General features: G+C 37.8%; 1 protein-coding gene across 3 annotated transcripts in view; it reads right to left on the reverse strand.

Moving 5' to 3' along the window:
- Nucleotides 1-17,530, reverse strand: part of SMAD2 (SMAD family member 2) — a 75,477-nt gene that overhangs the window by 11,732 nt on the left and 46,215 nt on the right. For 2 of the 3 annotated variants that reach the window (XM_043558758.1, XM_043558757.1), the window contains exons 3-6: nt 13,126-13,215; nt 11,871-12,064; nt 10,646-10,780; nt 7,757-7,831 (exon numbers count right to left, since the gene is read on the reverse strand). In XM_043558758.1, coding sequence (XP_043414693.1) covers nt 7,757-7,831; nt 10,646-10,780; nt 11,871-12,064; nt 13,126-13,215 — 494 coding nt within the window. The remainder of the gene's footprint in view (nt 1-7,756; nt 7,832-10,645; nt 10,781-11,870; nt 12,065-13,125; nt 13,216-17,530) is intronic. The other variant, XM_043558759.1, reaches the window with a different exon arrangement.

Here is a 17,530-nt window from a genome sequence, read left to right on the forward strand (position 1 = left end):
CCCAAAGAAACCGATGAACCAAAAATAGAGAACAGGTGACAATTATTTTTCTGAAGACAGAACCGTCTTCCCAAACAAAAAATTAAGTTCTTGAGTTCTTTTTTTGTTCTTCAGTTTGAAAAATCTGCTGGCAAGTCACAACAGGTCCAACTAAGAAAGGTCAAAATATATTTAGAACAATGAACTAAAACTCACCGTTTCCTGAAGCTGGTATAAAATAAACAAAGCTACCATGAGAAATGGAAGAAACTGCCCAAGTATTCTTATCTTTCAGCTATTGATTCCTCTATTAAGTACTTGTCACTTATCAAAAGCGACCAGATCTAGAAAGAATGGCTCACTGTAATCACTCGTAAAATGTGTAAATGTAAGCTAACGATTTATTAGAAACTTTTTTTAAAGATGCAGATTAACGGATAATTAACCAATTAGCTACTCATATATTCACACTGCCACTAAAGTCTGCGACTTCCAGTAACGAGAGTATCTTCAGTATTCAGGCAGTGGTTTCTAGTAGTACTGGAAGCCGAAGCATCTAGAGGAATACCTGTGTATCTTTGCATACAAGTTTGCCTGTAGGTGTAGGATACATTTTTCAATGATGAAATTTTAGATCAAAAGGAACGCATGTTACATTTTTACAAGTGCCAAAGTACCTCCCCAAATGATTGGTCCCACAAGTTACAAGCTAGCGTATCTTCATTCTGCGCCTCTACCTTCTGACGCCTGCCTATTTGATAGGGTTAAAGAGGCTACTCTATTTTTTCATTTTCATTTTTGTTAGAAATAGCACGTTCGTGTACTTTTGTCCATTTTCCTATTACCTACCATCTTTTTCTTCTTGATTTATAAGTGGTTTTAAATTTCAAAATCAGGGGCACCTGGGTGGCTCAGTCGGCTTAAGCATCCGACTCTTGATTTGGGTTCAGATCATAACTTCCCAATTTGTGCCATCAAGCCCTGCGTCGGGCTCTGCACAGAGAGGAGCCTGCTTGGGATTCTCTCTCTCCCCCTCTCTCTCTGTACTCCCCCAGCCCCCACGTGCGTGCACTCTAAGTAAATAAACTTTAGAAAAAAATAAATGAATTTTGAAGTCAGTTATTAAGACTGGTCATTCATTTGCAACTATTTCCCCACATTTCTGGTTTCTTTTGACATAGCTTGCAAGGTAACATTAATTCTTTAAGTCAGACATTACTTTTTTAGAGCAGTAGGTTCACAGCAAAAGTGAGTACAATGAAGTACAAAGAACTCCCATATACCCATGTACACACACACGGACAAACTCCTCTGCAACGAGCACCTCGCACAATGGCTCATTCGTTGCCATCAAAGAAACGACGCCGACACACCGTTATCACCCAAAGCGCACAGTTTACACTAGGGTTTCATTGTTGGAGTTGTACATTCTATGGGTTTTAACAAGAATATAACATATATTCACCATGTAATAATCTAAAAAATAAAAATCCCCTGTGCTCTGTCTATTCATCTCTTCTTCCCCACGAGCCCCTGAGATATCACATATCTTTTTCTTGTCTCTACAGTTCTCCCTTTTCCAGAACGTCATGGAGTTGCAATCATAAAGTATGTAGCCCTTACACTTTGGATTCTTTCACTTGCATTGCGAATTTAAGGTTCCTCTACGTCTTTTCATGACTTGGTAGCCCATTACTTTTTAGCGCTGTGTAATACTCCTTTCTCTGGATGTACCACAGTCTGTTTATCCATTCACCTACTGAAGAACCTCTTAGTTGTTTCCAAGTTCTGGCAATTGTGAATAAAGCTGCTATACACATCCATATGCATGTTTCTGTGTGCCCATACATTTTGAACTCTTTTGGGAAACACCATGGAGCGGGACTGCTGGATCATAAGGTAAGAGTATGTTTAGCTTTGTAAGAAGCTGCCACAATGTGTCTTCCAAAGGGATTGTCCCATTTTGCATTCCCACCAGCCGTGCATGAGAGTTCCTGGTGCTCCACACTGTCACCAGCGCTTGGCGTCACCAGTGTCTGGATTCTGGCCATTCTCATAGGTGTGTGGTAGTAACATTTTAAATTTTATTTATTTAAACTTGTCGATATTGTCTCTGATGGTTTTAAACCTTGTGTATTTCTCGTTCAGATTATTTAGGAAATTCCTCAGTGTCATGTACTAAAACTCAGAGGGTTTCATCTTTAACATTTAAGTGTTTGCTCCAAATGGAATTCATTTGGTATGAGATGAATTACCTGTTCAGGGTTATCTTGCAATTTCTTTTGAGGAGTATTAGTTTGGATTTCTTGAGCAAAATTAATGGCTGAAGCTATATTAGTAAGTTCAAGTGTATTAGTCAACCATAAATGAACAGATCTCAAATGAAACAACAAAAATAGAATTATTCTTTCAAAAGGCATACACAAAAGGACAGTTAAAGGTCTTAAGGCCATTTCACCTGAATGTCTTTGCTTTTATATTACAGTGAAAACCATGAAGAACTAAAATTATCTACTCTTTTGTTTTTATACCACACCTGCTGAAAAGCAAGCTTTAAAAGGACCTAATTTACTGAATACAGACTAATCACTTTCACAAACCTTTCAGGAAACTGGGAATCATGTCGGGGTAACTCCTTCAACCTTAGCTCTACACCTCATTACCAAGCAAGTCGTACCTCAGCCATTAATCTCATTTCTCCCTATGTCATGAAACCAGCCCAGAGAAGTCTAGAGCAGCAGTCAAGAATGAGGTGTCTAGAATCTGACATCCTAGGTGCATATTTCTCTCACTTTTTAGCTCTTTTTCTATGACGTTCACTGCAATCTTGTTTTATTTTTATTCTTTGTAAACACTGAACCTTTTAAAATTAAGAGAATAATTATTGCTGGATGATGTAAATTACATGGAATGTCTGTATTTTCTTTTTTTTAACCTATCTTTAATTTTTTATAATGAACACCCACTTGCAGAATTCAAAATGTTGCAGCATAAGTTCATCTGTAAAATATTCTCCTGTATTTGACACAAAATGGTAGAGACATTAGATAAGGCAAAAAGAGAAAAAAGACACTTGTAATATGTCAATTCCAGCTCAAAAATGTGCTTCTTTATTATGTTATATGCATTTTCAAATTTTCAATGAGAATGAATTCTGTTTATGATGAGAATAAAGGTGCTTTTCTTTTGTTTTATTAATAACTTCTACAGGGTTTCCCTTATAATTAGAATGTAGAAGATGGAGAAAAACCCTGGATCCTAATTAACCAGAAGAAAATACTGGAAACACACAAAAAACTATACTTTTCTTTAGAGCTACCAAAAAGCTGGAGATCTATTTATGAAGCCTAAGTGAACTAGTTTACAGAGGCGGATGAACTCTTCCTATGTAAGCAGAGAGTAGGAACCATTTTCATCACTGAGAGCATCCGCCAAGTCGGGACACAGACACACACAGGACTGGGCTTGCCAAAGGAAAAACCAAGTAACATTTTAATGGCCACGCACAGGCAAATGGAATCTGAAAGACCAAGCACGGACGTAGTCCTCTTCGCCAGTCAGTGTTAACCCACAGGTCTTTAGCTGAGGACAGCGTAGCAGGGGGAGTTGTGGGCGGGGCTGGAAAGCAGTGAGAGGTCCTGCAGTCTTGCCACACTCCTATCTGAAAACCTGCCGAGGGAGGAGGCTGCCCCTACTTTCAAGCCTGTGGTGATCTGATCTGATTAAAACATTAAATCATCATGCATCCAACTCAACTCCTAATCGTGTGGAAGAGATTAGCTCCTCAACTTAGCAACGAGAGAGAGAAAAGGGGAATGCTTTCCAAGGGAGAATGTGATCTACGGGACTCTCTAGTATTATTTCAGCATCCAATTAAAAGAACACATGAGACATACAAGGTAGCAGGAAAGACTGACCCTTAATGAAAAGATAGAAGACAACAGAAGCAGACCTACATGTGAAGCAGATACTGGAATTACCAGATCAAGACTTTAAACTGGAAACTGTAAAACTGAAAAATAGATGATCTGAAATGAATTCACTGAATTGGCTTAACAGCAGACCAAAAGTTAGACCCTCTTATACACCACTTGACTCCCAACAAAGGTGCCAAGGTGAATCAACAGGAGAAAGAAATGTCTCTTCAACAAATGGCACCAGAATGACTGGACAAGTGTCCAGGGAAATGGAAGGGTGGGCAGAGATGGTAAATATGTAGGTAAACACAAAAAGTTACTTTTTAACCCTTTAAAGAAACCACCACCTCAAAGTCTAAAGCAAAAATAACACCCTTCGGGGATTATACACATGTGTAAGTAAAATAAAGGATGACAGAAGCACAAATAACAGAGGTAGGTGAATGGAATTAGTGTTGTAAAATGCTTACACCGCACAGGAAGCTGTAAAATATTACAACTTAACAATCTAAGGAGAAGGTGACCAAACTGGCACTGTAATCACTAGAACACTGAGAGAATACTACTAAGTGCTACTGTTAACAAGTCAAGAGAGTGAATAGAATGGATTCAAACATAAATATATTTGACGAATTTGAAAGAAGGCAGGCAAATTATAAACAGAGGAACAAAAAACAGATGGGACAAATAGAAAAGAAACAGCAAACTGGTAACCCAAACCCAATGACAGTACTAATTACATGAAATAAAAAGAGAGTAAATATTCCAATTAAAAGACGAAGACTGACACAGTAGGACATACAATGCTGTCCACAAGGGACACATTTTAAACACAACGATACAAACAAACTCAAAGGATGAAAAATCTACCATACAACCAATGAAATAAATAAGAAATGGTGATGTTAACAGGAGACACATTTTATAATGAGGGTCGAATTCATCAGAAGGACATAATAATTTTAAACGTGCACCTGTCAATGACTGAGATTCAAAATACACGAAGCAAAAACTGACAGGCCTACAGGAAGAGAAGGGCAAATCCAATATCTGAGTTGGAGACATTAACGCTCCTCTCCATTACTGACAGTACAAGTAGAGAAAAATGAGAGGGGATTAGGAAGATCTAAACACCACCACTGAGCATGCCCGAAATGACGTAGAGAACATCACATGTGCAGAACAGACCTTCTTTTCAATTATACATGAAACTCTTATCTCTACAAATGAGCCACGCTGTGGCATAAAACAATTTTAGTAAATTTCCAAAGACTGAAATCGTGCATGTTCTTTTGGGCCGTAACAGAATTAAGTTAGAAATCTAGGAAGTATCTAGAAAACTCCCACAATTCTAAAAAACCAGAGTTTAAAGAGAGTTCAATTTTGCTCTAAATTGGGGTCCTGCGCCAGTCAGAACTCACTACAGTGCTGAGAGAGGAGTAGATAGCGGGTAGAAGCCTGGTGGTTGAACCAACTTTTAACACCTCATGCATCAAGTATGTACACTGTCATTACGAGAAATAACTTACATGTATCATTTGGAAAAAGTACCATCTCCCCACTGTAACGGAATTAGAAATATTAGCCTCGGTTCAAAGCAAGACCCCAAAACACTGAATCCGTTGTAGTTGATTTCACTTCTTCTCTCCTTCTCAAACTGGACCTTTATCATAACCAATGATTATCTGCACCTCATCACTCCTCCCCTGTGTCAGCCCTATGATCAAATAGGGATTCATGCACTCACTGGAATCCTTGTGACCTTCTGTGTCTGGCTTCTTTCACTTAATATAACGCTTCCAAGGTTCATCTTCGTTGTACCATGGATCAGTACATCATTCTTTTATACGGTTGAATAATATTTCAACATACAGACACACCTCATTTAATTTATCCATTCATCATTTGATGGACAATTGGGTGGCCTCCGCTTTTGCACTACTATGGGTAATACCTAAGTGAACATTTGTGCACAAGTTTAGTGTGAACGTGTTTTCAATTTTCTTGGGTATATACCTAGGAGTGAAATTGCTGGGTCACATTGTTATTCTACATTTAACTTTTTAAAGAACAACAAACTTTTCCAAAGCAACCAAACCACTTTACATTCTCACCAGCAACAAATGAAGACTCCCGACTTGTCCGAATCCTCACCAACACTTGTTATCGTCTCTTTCTGATTTAGCCAATGTAATGGTGTAAAGTGGGATGGTACCGTGCTGTTGATTTGCATGTCCCTGATGACTAATGATGTTGAGCATCTTTTCCTGGCATTCACTTTTAAATGTCACAGTGGCAGTTGTCCATCATGGGGCAAAAAGGAACACGACCGGTTCAAGAATACAGATCTTTGGCATACAGGCGTGACAGGAAGATGTGTTTGGAAAGCCATATAATGTGTGCAGTAAGACAGTGTGCATTAAGATGCACTGTTATTTCCAGTGGTCATTAGATTATCTACATTTCTTGGTTATCTACTACTCTGAACAGTTACAAGTATGATCTGCTACAGGAGAAGCTTCTTCATCTGGGAGTCTAAATAATGGAAAGATGTGAACAACAGAATCATTGTGAAAGCCAGTCCCCAGCCCCCCACTCCCGTCAATGCTAATTCATGTAAAAATAACTTAGATTATCATAACTACAGAATGCTTTAGTATAAACTGTGTAGAAAAACTGATGGTGTAATTTGACAGGCTGTGATACTAAAGTATCCAATCCTTAAGACTGCAGACAGGGAGAAACAGAGGAAATCAGACAATTACCATGTCACCACAACTACCTCACTGGCAACCTAATTAGTTCTGATGGATTATACATTGTATTGCAGAAGAACTGTTTTAAGGCTTTGACACGTAATATTTATTACATGCTGAAACTTTTTCTCCACTGCATCTGGAGCGGAGAGCTAAAGATTAAGAATTAACTGAATCTGGTCAGGTACAAGGTGTTTTGTGTAAACAACCTACTATCATTCAGAACTCACTATTAAGTTAAAGGAGCACAATGGGGCACCTGGGTGGCTCAGTCGGGTAAGTGTCCAACTTCGGTTCAGGTCACAGTCTCACAGTTCATGAGTTTGAGCCCCACTTTGGGCTCTGTGCTGACAGCTCAGACCTTGGAGCCTGCTTCGGATTCTGTCTCCTTCGCTCTGCCCCTCCCCCACTCATGCTCACTCGCTCTCAAAAATAAACATTTTAAAAACTTTAAAAAAAAAAATGGAGTACTGAAAAGCTGATCCTCATCCCCCATCTGCAAATTCCTCAGAAAATCTGTTACTGGGTTCATTATGGTTTTTCATCACAAACACGTTTTTTCATCGGGTAACTAAAACTTTAAACAGAAGTACAGAATACTTAAAAAGAAAAGTATTTGAGAGTTTCTAAATTTTCATTCAATCTAAGGAGAGAAACCGGTAACAATTATTCTGCACAGCAGCATGTGTTAATTTTTCATTGACAAGAGGGCCCTCCCTTCAATGGTTCAAATATGATTATATCAATATAGAAGGTTCTTTTTTTGATGCATATCCCCACTTCTCTAAATTTAAGAGTTATAAATAAGGGGCACCTGGGTGGCTCAGTTGGTGAAGCATCCAACTTCGGCTCAGGTTGGGATCTCACTATTCATGAGTTCAAGCCCCTCATCGGGCTCTGTGCTGATGGCTCAGAGCCTGAAGCCTGCTTCAAATTCTGTGTCTCCCTTTTTCTCTGCCCCTCCCCCACCTGTGCTGTTTCTCTCTCAAAAGTAAACATTAAAAAAAAAAAAAAAAAAAAGAGCTGTAAATAATTCTTGTGGATTCCAAACAGGACAAAAACATATTATCTCATTGTTGAGGAATTTTGAAAGGTAAGTTTTACCTGTATCCATACTTTGGTTCAACTGTTGATCACTCGTTTCTCCATCCTCACTGATATATCCAGGAGGTGGCGTTTCTACAAAAGTTCAGAACAAATCAAGCACAGTTGCAATTTCATCTCACCACCTTTGTCCTACTACCAAAGATAACTAAAGAATCACTCTGAATATTATATAACATTATTATAAAAAGCAATATTTGGGACTAAGGGCTTAAAATTCAGGTTTTGATCCAAATCTTATAGGTGAATCCTTAAAGCCTACTTGTAATATGATCAAGCTCTCTAGGCATATTTTCTTAGCTATTATTTACATATCTGGCTCATTCCCATATGTATATTTTCTGGGGCAAGAGCCAAAAATAGAACTTCAAAGATGCCTCAGTACTGAATCAGTATGCTTCAAAGACATTAGTACCTACAATTTTTTTTTTTTTTAAACTAATGGCCATCATCGATGGGTTACACCTAAGAGGTGATTAAAGGACACACCACACGTACGAAATTTCAGATTACAAAGTACTACGGGCTCACATTAGGTTCTATGGGTAAAATAGGGTAATATGGTTCAGGCCTGGTCTCACTTGAGTTTCACCTACAAAGTATACTTACTTCTCCAGGGATTTCTAACCAGTAAATCCTGAGTGTCTGAAGCAGAAATTTAAATCCAAACAGACTACTGCACAAACCTGAGGTAAAATACTCCCTGAAGGTAAGAAAAGTAAGATTCTAATGTGCCATTTCCAAGATGCTTTATGAACAAGATGTTTACATTCAGGAGGCATCTGAATAGCTGAATAGGCTCCGTGTAAGATAAATACATTTCTATAATTTTACCAACTATAATTTCAAGGAGGAAAACTAAGTTTAAGGGATTATCAACAGTTTAACATTTAGATGGCTGGATAGTTTTAAGCAATTCAAGATAATGTAATTATCAAAAGGGAGAGGGAGAAAATGTGGGTTAAAGGGCTTCTTTGTTTAGCCCTTTACACTCTCCCTTCAACACGCTAACTGCAAATCTGAAGTTTCAAACTCTTCATTAAGTGTCAATACCTTAAAAGTGTTACTGATGAAATTCTCAGAATAAAATACCTTCAAATGCTCAAGCAATAAAGAACACAAAAATAAGACTAATGCACATCCTTATGTGCATATGCACTACCTTAAAGGTTAAAGCTAATAAAATTAAACAGAGCTACGCTTTGCCAGTTTAACCATCCATGTCTCAAAGGTCTAAACAGGAAGAAATACAGAACTTTTAAATACTTTATCCTGTTTTGCTTTTCTCCATTATTATGTATAAAATAATAAATAATAAAGCTATTATCATTTTGGAGAAAATACTAAAATTTCCTTTGAAGTGGAACAAAAAGCGAACCCTTAACTTTCACTGTCAGCTGGAGCTGGGTAAAGCCCCATTGTTCAGAAAGGCGAATAGGTGTGATCCACTTTTGATTTGCTACTTTGTAAAATAAACCAAATCTAAACAAAGAAAGAAAGGAAAATAAACCCAAGCATCTCCACAAGGAAAAACCACTAACCGTTTTGATTAACAGCCTTCCAAATAATTACCGGGTAGGTGTCTTACAAGACTGTATGCTTACGTCTCGGTTTCCTAGTATTGTTGAATAATACAAATTCCCACATCAAAGACTTAAAATGTGCCCCCCACACCACACACAACCATGTCCGGCCAAGTCTTCCCTGGCGAGTGACCTGTTTCAGTCCTGCCCTCCCCTGCTGGTCCTCGAATTCCACCCGGCTCTAGGCCCTGCCCTCTTAACTTCTCAAAAAGTGTGTTTCCCAGCAACCTAAAAGGCAGTCTTAAGCTCTCTTTTGGAACAAAATAATTGTAAAAAAAAAAAAAAAAAAGTATGCACATTAAAACAATCAGGAAACACTTTCTACCTTAAATTTAGCTATTTTTAAAAATCCTTTTTATGTCTTTAAATTGTCAACGAACAAGCATTTCTTCCATGAGACATATTAAAGAGATCTTTTTTTAAATGTACTGGAAACTAACTTCCTTATGTATTTTCTGTTGTATACTGAAAATAAGAGTGGAATGGAGACGCTGTTACAAAAGGAGAAAAAAAATGAGACACTAAAATATCCAATGGGTAGCTTCATCCCCATTTGAATATGGTACCTTTAATTTCTGCTGGGGGGGGGGAACCCCAAAAAACAAAAAAGGGAAACACAAAGTAAGAAAGTAAGAAAATATTAGTTGTTCTCCTAAAAGAACAGTGAAAACTAAAAGTGCGTTGTGGTGTATTACTAGATCACCTACTACAATAATCTGAGCAGGATTTGAGAACCATGTAGTTAAATTCATTCACTTCCCAGCAGAGGTGACTGGGGCCCAGATGAAAAAGAACTGAATTAGAGGATTTATGATTTTCAGTACAGCAGTGTTGCTCCATCTGTAGGAACTCAAATATTTTATCTTCTATAGGCATAGTACTTTTCTCTTTAACATTATCGAGCTATCTATGAAAATGATTATTTGGGTGGTTTTTAGTTACACTTGCTTCAGGAATACCTTTTTCCTGAACAAGTTATTTTGCTTACATTCTGCATCTCTCTTAGCTTCAACAACTAAGACAAACTTACTAAGATCTTTTCTTTTCTGCTTCTCACAGTACTTTGATTAAAGCCACTGCAAAAGAAAATGAAATATAAAGTAAAACTTTTCTCCAGACAAAAGTGTTTAAAGTACGAGGCTTATACATTTCACAAAATAATCAACCAACAAAGCAGATTTTTCTATTCAAAATCCAGAAGCATTTTTTTTTTTAAGTCAAATCACATCTTACTAGCATGTGAATATTTATGAACAAAATCTGTTTATCTATCCCAATTTTCAGGAGATTCAGAAGGTGAAACTACCTGGGATGTAATTACTCTGTGGCTCAATTCCCGCTGGGAAATTAGTGTTTTCTGGAATGGAGTGGGTGTAATCATCCAGGGGAGGCAGTTCGGTCAGGATCTCGGTGTGCCGTGGCACCAATACCGGAGGCAAAACTGAAAGAGTAAAAGGAACCCAGGTTAATGGCAAAGAGCACAGGATGGGCACCAGGGAAGGGGGACAGACCAGACCTTTATTAAAAAAATTCACACACACACAAAAGGAAGTAGCCTGCTTCATTTTTAAAATTTAGGGTCCATCCATTTGGCCTTGTATCAGTTCCTAAGAAATTGACAAATCTGACTGGTCTTAATTTGCCATGGAGTCCAGAATCTAAATTTTCAAGTTTCAATTTATCCTGTACTTTGAGGAACAAGGACATTCTGGTAATACTGTAATATTACCGTAAGAGTTCATATACCCCCATTGGAAAAGTTGCAGGAAGATCTGTGAAGTCGGACTTAGGCCATTTCTAGAAACATAGCTGTACTGAAATTGAAAATTTAAAAATTTTCAAGTATGCAGCTAACTAAGTAAACTAAAAGTCTTGCTGTGGATTTCACAATCTGCTTAGATACAGATGATACCATTAAAGTGCTTCAAAGAAAATACTAAAGAATAAAATGACTGAAAACAGCTCAGGCAGCAGACAGGTACAGAGGTGTATCAGTTTAGTTCCAGCCAGACTGTGAATCCGGAGATTAGAACTTCCTGAATAGGGGCTCCTGGGTGGCTCAGTCGGTTAAGCATCAGACTTCAGCTCAGGTCATGATCTCACAGTTCGTGGGTTCGAGGCCTGCGTCAGGCTCTGTGCTGACAACTCAGAGCCTGGAGCCTGCTTCAGATTCTGTGTCTCCCTCTCTCTCTCTGCCCCTCCCTCCCTCATAATCCCATGCACGTGCACTCTCTCTCTCTCAAAAAAAATAAACATTACAAAAAAAAAAAAGAATTTTCTGGATATGTAATTTTGAGGTCAAATAGTATGCTATCCCAAGAAACTGACATCTCTTATCCTCTCAAGTTTATTTTCCCATATTTAAAACGTTTTAAAAGTAGTTTTAATTATTACCAAATAATACACTAAATTTCAGGTAATTTATTGCAATTTTACACCAAGATTTCCCAGGAGCAATTACATAGCAGTGCCTCATTTACTTAAGTTCAAGCATTTAATTTAAAACAAGGAAACAAATCTAATATTTCTACCTGGTGTTTCAACTCTCTGGTAGTGGTAAGGATTTACACATACTTCATCCTTTTTAAGATTGAAAGCATATTCGCAGTTTTCAATGGCTTTGAGTTCATGGTGACTGTGAAGGTCAGGCCAACGCCACAATCGGCAATATATCACATGTGGCAGTCCTTTTCGATGAGACACTTGCAGACGGCCATCCAGAGACCTGTCGAGAAGCAAGGGGAAAGAAACGTGGGAACTTTAAAAAAAAAAAAAAAAACAGGCGCAGCTGACTGGGCTAAATTAATACAGTACGAGCATAAAGAAAGGAATGACAGACATTTAGTTAGTTTTAGTGAGTACAAGGAAGAAAAATGTACTATTTAATGGGTCGGATATAAAAGCAAGCAGCACCACGCTACAGATGTTTCTCATAAATAGGCTACGTAAATGACTCAGATGTCAATGAATGGCTAACCACTTGGGAAGAAATTGAGTTTTTTAAAAAAAAGATCATAGAGTCTGCTCGAAAAACTTTTTGTCAACTTCTATCTTGAGTAAATCAAACTCTTATTTAGGGATACTTTGAAGGGCACTGATATTGTAGGTGACTGAGTTATCAAAAAAAAGGAACTAGTGTGAGGAATGGGAAGTACCAACAATGATGTAAAGTAACTTACTCAATCTAATGTAACTCATTACCCAGTTGTGACTGTTTTGAGGACCGAGGTATATTCCTACAGCTCACACATAAATGCAGATGGTGATGAGTATGATGAGATGAAATGGACATATACCAAAATGCTCAAAAAGAGAATAAGGTGACTTTAAAAAAAAGAGAACATAAAAATGAGTTAGCCTAGCGTGAATTGTGATAGGAGGGGCTTGGTAAATAACTACGTACTTATTAGTATAAAGAAGATGAGTTTAGATGATAGCAAGAAATTTAGCAAAAACTGGTTAGGTATCTACTTGAAAATTAGGCCAACAACAGATTATAATCTAGTCTCAAAATCAAATGAGAATAGAGTTATTATCGAAGTTCCTATTCTTTAGGGGATGCAGTAATTTAAAGAAGATTCAAAAGTAGAATTTCATTGATCAAAACAGCAGCTGACACATTTAATATATCATTAATACTGGCAAGCAGGTATTTTAAATGCCATGCCTTATTTACATTAAGGAAACATCCTAGGCAAAATGATACTGAGCAACCCCTTACAGGTCTTCCAAAACAGCCCCCCCGCCCCAAGATTGCTAGGATTCCATAGAGGGCAGAATATTCACCTGGTTTGTTCAGAGAAGCTGTAAAGGCCTGCTGTATCCCACTGATCTATCGTATTTGGTGTACTCAGTCCCCAAATTTCAGAGCAAGTGCTGTGCATAAATTGAAAAACAAAAAATTGATGTGAACATGGAAGCATGGTTATTCAAAATACCATGATGTAAAACATGGAAAATGTACAGAATACTTCCTTCACCCAGAAAATATATATACATTGCTTCACTTTTTCACGGGCTTTTAGTGCTGGTTTCTATATTTTCTATATGAAGGAAGCCAATAAAATGGAACATGTGACTCCAGATAAGTTATGATTATGTTTTAAAAATGTGAACACCAATGCTCTCTAGCTTAATGAAATCATACCTATAATGCCCCTTCCAATTTCCACTACTCACAGCAAAAGATCTAACCCCTATGCCATCAGCCTTACTAACAGTGCGTCGTTTTATAATCTAGTTTCAAAACTTAGCTAAAAATGGATGTCGACTGGTCTTTTTAATACAGGAAAAATTTCACTTAAATTAGATACATACCCAAAGTTAATATTTTCACATTATTTGTTTGAGAAACTCACACGTTCAGTTCTACTGGAAGTTATTACTGCTCTCTTATTGCTACGATGGAGAAGGAAGTGCATTTTGAAGTCATTCTAACAAAGCATAACCACCTTAAAAGTTCTGAGAAACTGCTGTGAGGATATGTCAAAGTACCAAATTCTAAAATGGCAGGATGAATATAAAAGATGTGCTGTGTCTCGTTTTCAAAAATCAATGCACCTGAAAGACACAGACCAGAAAGGTCTCAAACTTTTTCTTCCACATCTCCTTCCAGAACATCGGCATGCCCAGAGATAATTCTCCCTATTTTCCCTGCCACAATTTCAAAGTAACTTCTTATCTGTGGGAGGAGGGAAGGAGACCTTCAAAGGCAGTCTGGAATGGGAACTTGTGCCTGTCAACGTGTCTCAAGTCAGAAGCTGTACTTTTACAATCAGAGTCAAAAGGTAATTTCTGAAACAAACTCAAACTCCATTTCTCTCATATTACAAAATCATCAAAATTTCAAAGAGGAGGAAGAATCGTTTCAAAACAATATTTGAAAATAAAATCAAACAACTGATTAAACTCCAGGTGCACACACTGCTAAAGAGCTAACTGAATCAACATTTCAAAGGACAATGGTGAGAAGTGCCGTCTTCCTGTGGCCCGAAAACACACATCCCGGCTGCTGGGCTCTAGGGCTCCAGGGCCTCTCCCAGGGCCTCCAGACACTTTTCAGGCCATGCCTTGGGGGCCACAGCAACTATACTGGTTGGCTTTTACAAATGCATTTTTTGATACTCCCCAGCACCCTTTTAAGATACTTAACAGATTCTCTTGCTTTTCAGGCTTCAGAAATCGATCTTTCATTTTCCAAAAGACAAAAGTCAGAAAAAGCCAAGCAACTGGAAAATAATTTAATCTTTTTCCCCCAAAGACGTCCTGACTATAAATAAAACCCATGACCACACATGGTTCTTCTAAGATATTTATCAAGTGTCTACTGAGAACATATACCACCATGTAGCTTAAATCACGAACAAAATCACCTACATTCTAGAGTGTTACGAATCTGAATTTAAACCTCAGAAGGAAAGGTATACAGCTTACTCTTCAGCCTTTGAAAATAATCCAAGGAAAATTATTAACAAGAGATTAGATTGAGAGGCAACTCTGCTCCTATGAGAGTAGAATGAAGATTTCACTAAAGTAATTCTGACACTGACACAGAACCAGAATCTAAAAGAGAGAAAAGCTTAAGTTGTGCTTTTATTCAAGCCTTGAAATAAATCAGAAAATAATCAACATTATGTTCAGAACATGCAATCAATCAACAGGCAGGCCAACCTAGATCCCAAGCCTAACTCTGCCACTTTCCAACTTGCATATTAAGGTATATTTAAGCCTCAGTTCTACTGTTTATGGTAACATCTCTCTCCACGATTGGAAGGTTTACTTAAAAATAATAAATCTCCTTCTAGCTAGCAAAATTTTTGCTTGCTTATATAAGAAAAAGTATTTTTTAAAAGCATCAACTTATAACAAAACACAAAAGCACCTGGAATAAATGTAAGTACAAATGTGGCAAAACTATACAAAGAAACATTTTCATTATTACTGAAGAACACAAAGGAAACTAAGCAAAGAGAAAAACGCATTATCTTCCTATTCAGGAAGACAACATCATAGTGACATCAATTCTGCCGAATTTATTATTTGATACAATCTCAGTAAAAAGCTCAGACAAAATTCCTCCAAATATAACATACCAAAATAAGTAAGAATGATCAGGAAACCTTTAACAAAGAAGAGTAGAGAACTCTGAAACACAATATAAATTCTCAATGGAAACTGTACACAATTAGCAAAAGAGTACACGAATAAAACAAAATAGAGGTTCTGTCTGTAGAGTAGCCTTAATTAGGCAAACCCTCCTTCAGACAATGACGACAGCCTCTGAACAAAATATAATAAAATCAACCATTTGAAAATGGTAGAGAGGGACCAAAAGGACAACATCAAAGGGAAGTCAAACCTTTGCGAGAGGGGAAAGTGAATGAGATGCATTTATGTGGCCCTGTATCCAAGGATAGCCCCACAGTCTAAGCTAGGCAGGGCAACTAGACCTTAAGCAGAAAACCACAGTTTTACTGACTTGCACAAATAATCAGAGAATGGATCTGGGGCTGCCAGAGAGGCTGAAAAAAGAAGAGGAAAAATCCTATAAAGAAGGAGTCATGCGGGGGAGGGGGGGGGGGAATCAAAATATGAATGTGAACTCTGCCCAAATCCTCGACTGATTTGTCAACTATATACATGGGGGAGACTATGTGGCCTGCCGAAAACCTGCATTTGGAAGTCCGGAAACACCAAGTGCTAAAACCTCAACCGTTGCTTTTACATCAGAGGCAGACAGTCTGGACTATGAGGCCGACCAAAACTATCTGCTAGAACAAAAATCAAAACTCTTCAGAGGAAGATAACAAAATTTAGTCTCTACAGTATTTCATCCCAAATATCCAGTATAAAAAGCACAAATTACTAAACATATGAAGAAATAGGAAAATGTTACCCCTAGTCAAGAGAAAGAATAGCCAATAGAAATAGATCCTCAAAATCCTAAAAGACCAGGATTTTAAAGTAACTACTGTGAACATGTTCACAGACTTAATGAACAGACAGGAATCTCGCTTGGTGATGAAAACTATCAAAATGAATCAAAAGGCAATTCTAGAACTGAAAACTACAAAATCAAAAATAAAAAATGAACCTGATGGTTGGAGAAGACACAACAGTCAGTCAGTTTGAAGATGAGTCAATAGAAATTGTCAAAGCAGAAGAACCAAAATAAAAAAGACTGAATAACAAAAAGGATAGTCTCAATAACACGTGCAGTTCTGAGAGGAAACAAGAAAAACCGGAAAAAAATACCTGAAATGATAATGCCTAAAACATCTTCAACTTCAGTGAAAAATTAAACTGATACTTCTAAGAAATTCAGTGAATAACAAGCAGTTTAACTACAAAGAAAATCACACTTGGGCACATCACTGTCAAAATACTTAAAAGATAAAAAGAAAATCTTCAAAGTGGTAAGAATTACAAAACTCTTGGCACAAGGACTCCATCTAAACTCCTGCACTAAGACACTTAACTAAGCTCTAGCATGGCTTCTAGGAGCCTAAGGCCAAGTCCCTCATAGGACCCAGACCCTTTTGAGCTCCTGTTTGGAAAAGGTCAAGGTGGCCAAAAGAAGTTACCATTTGTTCCAACCAACACTTGTCCATAGGCCCCTGACTTCCTTTCCTTAGAGCATTTATTTTGAAAACTTGCACTTGTCAATCCTTTTCCTGTCTCTTTGAGATGTATTATGTGTCTCCTACAACTCAGGAGTGTCTTTCTCAAGGACCTGAAATCCATTCCTTTGAAATGTAATCAGTCACCAGAAAGGACAAGGCCTCTGTATCCCAGGCTACCCTCAGAGAGAGGGTAGAAGCCTAACTTGAGAAATGCCATTTAGCAGACACAGATGGCCACACTGACACTGACCAACCAACCCACTAACCCATTTTTTTTTTTTTGGTGACTTTTCAGTTCCCTAACTCCGTTCAAGCCTCTATTAATTCCCGCTGCCTACTCTCCTATTCTCCCAGTCACCTCTGTGCAAATCAAAACTGAGCTCAGCTCTTCTCCTACTATTGTGATTACTGAATAAAATCTGTTTTTACCACCTTGAAACAGTACCTGGCTTTAACTCTGACAGCAGCTGGAGTAGAACAATCCACATACACAGAGCCATGAGCACATGAGTAACAATTTCTCATCAGAAACAGAAGCCAAAAGACAATGGGACATCTTTAAAGAGCTG

The sequence above is a fragment of the Prionailurus bengalensis genome, chromosome D3 (genome assembly GCF_016509475.1).
Source record: "Prionailurus bengalensis isolate Pbe53 chromosome D3, Fcat_Pben_1.1_paternal_pri, whole genome shotgun sequence".
In the NCBI taxonomy this organism is placed as follows: domain Eukaryota; kingdom Metazoa; phylum Chordata; class Mammalia; order Carnivora; family Felidae; genus Prionailurus; species Prionailurus bengalensis.